Source organism: Staurois parvus, unplaced genomic scaffold (genome assembly GCF_062004578.1).
Source record: "Staurois parvus isolate SC_StPar_1 unplaced genomic scaffold, SC_StPar_1.0 ptg000191l, whole genome shotgun sequence".
NCBI lineage: Eukaryota > Metazoa > Chordata > Amphibia > Anura > Ranidae > Staurois > Staurois parvus.
The window spans coordinates 7,646,506-7,656,174 of record NW_028317987.1 but is presented as its reverse complement, the minus strand read 5'-3'; the positions used below and the strand labels follow the sequence as shown (position 1 = coordinate 7,656,174).

Below are 9,669 nucleotides of genomic sequence, written 5' to 3'. Positions count from 1 at the left end.
CCTTGAGGTGACCCTGAATTTGACCGGCTCCACAAAATTTGGCCACTCACAAATCACCTTAACCAAAAATGTGCAGATGTCTATACTCCCCAGCAAAACATCTGCGTTGATGAGTCCCTCATTCATTTTTCTGGCCACTTTGCATTCAAACAATTTCTCACCAGCAAGTGTGGCAGATATGGGGTCAGACCTGTATATCAGACCTGTGATTTGGGGGGATGGTGCCATCCTGGTATTTCAGGGCCTCCAAAACTGTGATAGGTAGTGAGGAAGTGAAATGAGGAAGTTACGCACCTTCAGGCTTTCAAAGTGGTCATTGGATTTCAGGCTCCTGTATGTGGCTAGGCTCCCAAAAAGTCTCACACATGTGGTATCCCCATACTCGGTAGAAGTAGCGGAATGCATTGCGGGGTGTAATTCCACATATACCCATGGCTTGTGTGAGCAATATGTCATTTAAGTGACAATTTTGTGTAAAAAAAAAACTTGTGTAAAAAAGGCATTGCACCAAAGAGGATTGCACAAAGAGTTCCACATTCATATGATTGGTGTTTTGGTGTCCAGGAATTCTGGTCAGTTTCTATCATTGCACCATGGAGAGTATTCTTCCCATCCACACTGCAGTGTAGTATGATGGCTGTAGGATGGAGGATAGGAAGTGTCGGTCTCGGGAGGAGAAATAAAGCACAGCGGATCATAGGTACAGATCTATCGAATTTGGACACAGCTATGCCAGCAGACTAAAAAAGAGAGCAAATGGCAGAGTGATCCATGCCGGTTACAGTGTGTTTGTATCTATGATAAATGACAGGCTAAACCCACCTGGAGACTTTCTCCACACCTGGAGTGTGCTGAGTTCTTGGAGAACGTCTACACAGTGTTTCCAGATTGGCTTTATCACCCCAACGAGCTCGCTCCAGTTCATGGATGTCATCATTATGTTTGGAGGATCTCACCAGTCAGGAGCCTTTCCTGTCATCCTACATGTTCCCTTATTAAGTGTTCTTGCATGGCAAGACCACCTAGAAAAGCTACAATTTCTGGGGAAATTGTGTGAAGTGTTCTGGCCTCCAACACTAACCAAGTGATTGATGAAATGTAAGCAGTGCACATGGCAAGCTTGATGGAGTGAGAAATGCATTTCAACTTTTATTTTGCAGCTCACACTCTAGCTTTGGTCACTCTGCTGGCTGCTGACACACCTGGGTTGCTATGGCAACTCACTCTAGTGCAAGCTCAGAGGAACTTTTATAAACAAACTGCTCCAACTTGCTCACTTCACTGGCGTTTGCCATCTTCAAACGGTTGTAGTTTTAAAAGTTTAAATTCTGCACCAAAGAGCTTTATATTGTGAGAATCACAAGACCCAGACCTACATTTTGATGCATAGTATGTCTCTGAAATATGAAAAATGAAGGCACAGTCGCAGTTTAGAAATTGAAAAAAGAATAATTAACGAGCGCTTGGAGATGTATAAAAAGCTGCTGGCATGAAAGGCACAAACCTCAAACCTTCACACTAAGACAATATCGCATGCAGCGCTATAAAAAGTATAAAATAACATATGCAGTAATAGGTGGTGAACTACTAGTGCTTAGTAGTGATTTATAAGTGTCCACATAGTATAATGCAGTAGTCTCAATAAACTGTGCAGGACGTGATGAACTCCGTGCTGTGAAGTGTTTAATACTATGCACTTACCAGAAAGCGCATAAAAAGCGCATTTGAGTTGTCAGACCACTCCTGGTCCCAGAAAAGTTGAACCTGTATGGATCATCTGGCAAGCTGTCACTCTGTCACTTCTTGGCCAGCAGGGGGATTCCCGACATCCAGAAACCCTTATAGGGCTAATCCAGGTTCCTTAACCAGGGCACTCATATGAAGTATCCACCTTAAGAGAGGGGGGGCTTGACCAGAAAGCCCACCCCAAAAAATACTGATAGTGTAGTATGTTCCAAAAAGGTTCTTTATTGAAGATAATGTAAACACAGGTCACTCACAGGATTTCCCAGATTCAAAGATGGCCGCCGGCCTCCACGAGGTACGGAACGGCGTGACGTCACCGGCTAGGCTCCACCCTGACGCGTTTCGTGCGGACGAGCACGTTATCAAAGGGAGCGAGCACTAGCCGGACAAACCTATATATACTGTTCCACGCGCATGCGCGGTGGAACAAAAAAGCCGGTGACGCCATTTTGGCCTGCTCGCGCATGCGCAAAGCATGCGATAGCGGCCATTTTCTTGGTTATCACGGCTCAGGGTAGGCGACTGTTATGCATTGCAGAAGATCTCTCTCACCTTCCCTGTCATAACAACGACAGGTATAACGGGGGCGGCAGACAGTGAATATAACCGCATATACTGACCGTAGGGAATGTAATATGTATTATTAGACTGTCCCTAACTCTCTTCCAATCGAGTTTGGTAGGGGTACAGTTGAATTCACTGGGTAAAGGCTAATTTAATAGCACCTATTGCACTGCCCTAAATATATATTTAAATAAGGCCAGACATCAATCGAATTCAACGAAAAATTAATACCTGCTAAAAAACAATGCCTAAAAACACCCCCCTGAGCCTTGATGTTTTATATTACACATATTACATATACATGGAGTAAAAACTATAAAAGATACATGAAAAGTATATAAACATGTAAAAATATGCAAGTAGTGTAAATTGAAGTTAAAACATTGTAAAAATGATTAAAACCATATCAACTTGTATCAATAAAACAATTAATGTCAAGGTCTACATTCAAGCCTTGAGGGAAAAAAGACTGTAACTCATAAATCCACTTAGTTTCCAGTTTGGAAACCGATCTCTTTTTATAGGTGCCCCTCCAATATGGTTTCACGATATCTATCGCAGCAAATTTTAGGCATTTGGGATTATTGTTATGGCACAACCTGTAGTGTAAAGATAGTGAGTGGTCCTTGAAACCCTTTTTAATATTTTTTAGGTGCTCACGCAGTCTGTCCCGTAACCTTCTTGTAGTCCTCCCCACATATTGTTTCCCACAGCCGCACTCTAATAGGTAAACAACATATGTGCTATTACAGGTGATGGTACTTTTAATTTCATAGGTTCTGTTGGTAATATTAGAGGCAAAAGTCTTCACCGGTCTTTTATGTGTGCCATTGTTAACACACATCATGCACCTGTTACATGGATAAAAGCCTTTATGCCCAAAATTAAAGGTTACATTTTTTGGGGGGTTCACAATGTTGGGGTCTAGAGACAACCTAAGTGGTGGTGCTCTCCGGAAAATAATCTCCGGGCGGTTAGGTAATTCTTTTCCCAATATTGGGTCATTCAAAAGAATGGACCTGTAATAGCACATATGTTGTTTACCTATTAGAGTGCGGCTGTGGGAAACAATATGTGGGGAGGACTACAAGAAGGTTACGGGACAGACTGCGTGAGCACCTAAAAAATATTAAAAAGGGTTTCAAGGACCACTCACTATCTTTACACTACAGGTTGTGCCATAACAATAATCCCAAATGCCTAAAATTTGCTGCGATAGATATCGTGAAACCATATTGGAGGGGCACCTATAAAAAGAGATCGGTTTCCAAACTGGAAACTAAGTGGATTTATGAGTTACAGTCTTTTTTCCCTCAAGGCTTGAATGTAGACCTTGACATTAATTGTTTTATTGATACAAGTTGATATGGTTTTAATCATTTTTACAATGTTTTAACTTCAATTTACACTACTTGCATATTTTTACATGTTTATATACTTTTCATGTATCTTTTATAGTTTTTACTCCATGTATATGTAATATGTGTAATATAAAACATCAAGGCTCAGGGGGGTGTTTTTAGGCATTGTTTTTTAGCAGGTATTAATTTTTCGTTGAATTCGATTGATGTCTGGCCTTATTTAAATATATATTTAGGGCAGTGCAATAGGTGCTATTAAATTAGCCTTTACCCAGTGAATTCAACTGTACCCCTACCAAACTCGATTGGAAGAGAGTTAGGGACAGTCTAATAATACATATTACATTCCCTACGGTCAGTATATGCGGTTATATTCACTGTCTGCCGGCCCCGTTATACCTGTCGTTGTTATGACAGGGCAGGTGAGAGAGATCTTCTGCAATGCATAACAGTCGCCTACCCTGAGCCGTGATAACCAAGAAAATGGCCGCTATCGCATGCTTTGCGCATGCGCGAGCAGGCCAAAATGGCGTCACCGGCTTTTTTGTTCCACCGCGCATGCGCGTGGAACAGTATATATAGGTTTGTCCGGCTAGTGCTCGCTCCCTTTGATAACGTGCTCGTCCGCACGAAACGCGTCAGGGTGGAGCCTAGCCGGTGACGTCACGCCGTTCCGTACCTCGTGGAGGCCGGCGGCCATCTTTGAATCTGGGAAATCCTGTGAGTGACCTGTGTTTACATTATCTTCAATAAAGAACCTTTTTGGAACATACTACACTATCAGTATTTTTTGGGGTGGGCTTTCTGGTCAAGCCCCCCCTCTCTTAAGGTGGATACTTCATATGAGTGCCCTGGTTAAGGAACCTGGATTAGCCCTATAAGGGTTTCTGGATGTCGGGAATCCCCCTGCTGGCCAAGAAGTGACAGAGTGACAGCTTGCCAGATGATCCATACAGGTTCAACTTTTCTGGGACCAGGAGTGGTCTGACAACTCAAATGCGCTTTTTATGCGCTTTCTGGTGAGTGCATAGTATTAAACACTTCACAGCACGGAGTTCATCACGTCCTGCACAGTTTATTGAGACTACTGCATTATACTATGTGGACACTTATAAATCACTACTAAGCACTAGTAGTTCACCACCTATTACTGCATATGTTATTTTATACTTTTTATAGCGCTGCATGCGATATTGTCTCAGTTTAGAAATTGCCCTTCAAATTTGAGGTGGCTAGAGTGGAATTTCAAGGAATGTCAATGGGCGGCGTGAGTTGCAAACAAATGGTCATATTGTGAAAACTATCAGGACTATGGCTTAGCTGTGGACATTTGTAGTGGCAGCAGGGATAGCTGAACGTTTTAATATAAGATTTGTGTAGGTGGGCTTGAAAATGAGGGAGTGACGGCAGTTTACAAATCATGTCCTGATTTTTCAGCTCACACTCTAGTTTTGAACATTCCGCCATTCATTCCTATGGGAAAATGTCACCACAAAAATGGCGATATTTCATGAACCATTCGGGGAAACGTTCCACAAAGTAATAGCCCACCAATCGGGAACAATCCACACGTTTCTGTATATTACTGTCTATGTCGTGTAAGAACTGTGGGAGGAGTTAGGGGGGTAAATGTGGGAGGAGTTAGGGGGGTAAATGTGGCTATAATAATAAGAATATATATGTGAGATAACAGGAAGTGGTCGCCATGCAGGAACACTTAACTAGCAAATTGCATGTTTGCTCTGGGAGCAACAAGACTCTCCAATATATCCAACCCCTCTTTGCTTTGGGAGCAATGATCTGCAGTCAGGTAACCACGGCAACAAGACTCCCATCATATCCAACTCCTCTTTGCTTTGGGAGCAATGATCTGCAGACGGGAAACCACGGCAACAAGACTCTCCAATATAACCAATCCCTCTTTGCTTTGGGAGCAATGATCTGCAGCCAGGTAACCACGGCAACAAGACTCTCCAATATAGCCAACTCCTCTTTGCTTTGGGAGCAATGATCTGCAGACAGGAAACCATAGCAACAAGACTCTCCAATATATCCAACTCCTCTTTGCTTTGGGAGCAATGATCTGCAGACAGGAAACCACGGCAACAAGACTCTCCAATATATCCAACCCCTTTGCTTTGGGAGCAATGATCTGCAGACAGGAAACCACGGCAACAAGACTCTCCAATATATCCAGCTCCTCCTACATAGGCTCAAAGGGAAGAGAAACCAAGCAGGCGATAGTGTAATACTGTATATCTGGTTTATTTATATTAAAACATATCTGAACCACTCACATGGTAAGGTGTCATAGCCAACATCAGCATGAACTGCATAAACATTAAACCCTCTAAAAAGCTGGAGCTGCTTACAGAACGTAGGGACATCAGTCCAAAGCTCTATCCTACGCGTTTCGTCACTCGATGTCTTCATGGAGCAGAAGGATGAACGTCACTACATACACAAGCCAGCAATTTATACCCCGCTCATCCGAGGACAAATTACCAGAACAATTCATATACAATTACAATATTAAGACAAACAGCCTCAATTCCATACTAATCTGATGCAATTATAAAATAACATAAAAACTCGATATGGGCAATATTTCATCTAATAATATTTTAAAGGGCCAATAACCTTAAAAAGGAACTCTACGTTCCAAAAACACCATATATTATGAAAAGAGAAGGAAAGCAGAGTACAAATACCCTCAATTACTTACAAGTATACATTCCTTCTTACAATGATCATTATAAAATGACAAACGATATTAATAATACAATAAATATGGCCACTTTTGTGAGTAGATTTCATTCAATACATTTACCATTTGCTTACTGAGGGAATGCACAAGGTTGGTGTGCTTTGGTTTTTGTTCTTCACTACTAATTGATCTTGTAGCGTGGAAATCAGGTTAGAGTTCTGGTTCACGCGTTTCACAGCCCCATCCATTTTGGATTCTATAGAGTCCAATCCTTCTCCTATAGTTTGGAAATCACTTTTGATGTCTGTGGTTATCATGGCACAAGTTTTAGAGTTCCTGCTGCAGTAGTGTGGAGAATCTGGCTAGAAGCACTTCATGTCCTGAATATGGAGCAGGTTGTGCTGGGGGGGGTGGTTATATGGATCTATTCTGCCTCAAGACTAGTTCAGTTCATTCAGCCATGTATCTGTCCATGGAGGACCCTGGGGAGGCTGCACTACCAATACCCCCCCGGGTGATCCAAGATATGGAGAGAATTGTCATTGTTCACCTGGTGACGTCTGCTGGGGCTCATCCTGGGACTAAGGAAAATGGGTCTCCTAGTGTGTCCTCCTGAGAAGATGTCTGTGGTGGAGGTGAGGGCTGCAGCAGTGGTGGAGGTGAGGACGGCTGCAGTGGTGGGCTGCTGTGTGTTGTGGCTTTGTGCACCGGCACCATCGTGGCTGGAGGAGTTCACTGCAGAAGAGGAGACTGGCGGTCTGACCGAGGCTGCTGTGTGGGCTTCTTTTTCACCATTAGCACCGACTGTACATCTTGTGTTCCCCCAGCTAGTGCTGCTGTTTCCGGGACCCCTCCTCTGCCCCACTTGATTAATTTATCTCGGATGGTGGAGGACGTGCAGAGTGCGGTCAGCACATAACCTGTCCCTGCCCAGCGCATGCGCACTGCGGGTTCAAAGACATTTTCTAGCAAAAATACTGGATGTTACATGGAAACAAAGTGTCAGAAATGGCTTGGGGGGGTCAATGTCCTATTCCTGATCTGTGCCGGCTGTCCCATGTCCTGGTATGAAGACATCTCCTCTTCTCTCTGTATTGCTTCCTTTGTATGAGATCCCCGGTGATCCTGCCAGTCCCTCTGCTTCCCTGTCACTTTCATGGTCAGTTCTCCATCCATGCTGAAAACAAAGCCTGCTCTCCTTCAATGATAAGACTTGTCCTGACACCCCCCCTGCTCAGCCATGCACTGGGAAGACCAGTAAACAGAAGTCAATTGTGCTGTTGTTTCTCCTCCCCATATGCAACTGAGAACAGAGGGAATGTGATCACTTATAAAAAGGGGAACAATGTATTTCTAATGTTTTTCTATCTATACACAAACGCTTTTCTTTCATTTTTATGTTTACCTGAACTGGTTGTATTACAAGGTGAAGACTTACATACAGATCACCTTCTATCCTTCCATGTCTACTGTAGTCAGAAGTGTATTAGTATGAATCCATGCCTGAAGAAGGAGAGTAAGGGGTCTGCTGATAGAAATTAATTGGACAAATGTGACACAAATTCATGGAGTCCTTACAGATTCTGGCCGTAATTTAACACATTGATTTCCTATGACCGTCAGCTCCATCTAGTGACCATAATGAGGTATTATTCATGAAATACCTCAATCAGTAAAAGTAGTGCAATACTGCATTATGGCCACTAGATGGAGCCAAGAATATCAGAGTATGAAATAAAATATGGCCAATGTTCATCACAGCTGGGCGAACGCCGGTCACATTCGTTCAACTCATTCTTTTATTTTTAAATAGATCTCCAAGTGTTTGTGAAATCTCCCACCACAAAATGTTCTCAGCCAATGACAGGTCAGGACATTTTTATTCTCCTCATGATATGTATGGCCAACCTGGTCCCACACTTCATCCATGTCTTTGGGGACCTCTCATCTCCTTATGGACTGTTTCTTCCATGATGAAGATCAGCCATGGAGTATATCTGAGGTGTATATCATGGTGTGCTTCTTCCCCACATGAGAGCTGGGATGTCCAGCAACATTCATCTAGAAGACATTTCCCACACTCAAGGCACTAATACACCTCCAGGGTTGTGTGGGACCCCTGATGTACAGGAAGACAGGACTTCAGTGAGGAACAATCACCTCACTCAGGACAGGAAAGTGGCTTCTCCCTGTGTGACATCTCTGATGGATAGAAAGATTGGACTTCTGTGAAAAACATTTCCCGCACTCAGGACAAGGATACGGCTTCTCCCCTGTGTGAGATCTCTGATGTATGTAAAGATTAGACATATGTGAAAAACATTTCCCGCACTCAAGACAGGAATACGGCTTCTCTCCCGTGTGAGATCTCTGATGTTTGTAAAGGTTGTACTTCACTGAAAAACATTTCCCACACTCAGGACAGCAATATGGCTTCTCACCCGTGTGAGATCTCTGATGTATGCAAAGACTGGACTTCCATGAAAAATGTTTCCCACACTCATGACAAGAATATGGCTTCTCCCCAGTGTGAGATCTCTGATGTGAAACAAGCTCTGATTTTTGAAAAAAACTTTTCCCACAATCAGAACAGGAAAATGGCTTCTCCCCTGTGTGCAGTCTTTGATGTGTGCTAAGGTGAACCTTCTGTGAAAATGTTTTCTCGCACTCAGGACAGGAATATGGTTTCTCAGCTGTGTGAAGCCTCTGATGTTTTTTAAGATTAGACTTTTTTGAAAAACATTTCCCGCACTCAATACAGGAATACGGCTTCTCCCCCGTGTGAGATCTTTTATGTTCATCAAGATAGCATTTAAAATGGAAACCCTTCCCGCACTCAGGACAGGAAAAGCTTTTCCCTGTTGGAAGGCCGACCCGGTCCTGCACAGTCTGAGGATCCTCAGGATACAAGGAATCCGATGGTCCATCTACACTGGGTGGTGCCGGATGGACATTGGAGGGAGCCGGGTTTTCTCCTGGACTATACTGTGTGATGTCCTCATCTTCTACTTTCCAGTCTGGAGACAAAGTGAGACAATCCTCGGAGGTTTTCCTCATCTCCCGGCCATGGACTAAAATACAAAGACAAAGAGGATTACTAGACAGGAGCTGATTGGTTTCCCCAAACAGGACTCTGCCCACATCAGGCAAGATGGGGAACACAGCTCAGGAAAGTGACCAGGGGATTACAGGCTGATATCACCCAGTCCCCGCCCTACTCTGGACCAATCAGTGAGCAGTATGGGTGGAGGAATGGATTTAGTGTTCATGACCCACCTGTGCTGATCTCTG

At 43.4% G+C, this 9,669-nt stretch overlaps 1 protein-coding gene across 1 annotated transcript; it reads right to left on the bottom strand.

The window, feature by feature from the left end:
* Window positions 1-7,233: 7,233 nt before the first annotated feature.
* On the bottom strand, window positions 7,234-9,435 carry LOC149461953 (uncharacterized). Its single transcript, XM_089677764.1, has one exon. It carries the CDS (start codon window positions 9,433-9,435, stop codon window positions 8,521-8,523), a length of 915 nt encoding a protein of 304 aa, XP_089533890.1. The 3' UTR covers window positions 7,234-8,520.
* Window positions 9,436-9,669: the final 234 nt, after the last annotated feature.

Excerpts from the sequence above, each read along its gene's own strand:
- LOC149461953 (XM_089677764.1), bottom strand. The coding sequence starts at position 9,435 with ATGAGGAAAACCTCCGAGGATTGTCTCACTTTGTCTCCAGACTGGAAA.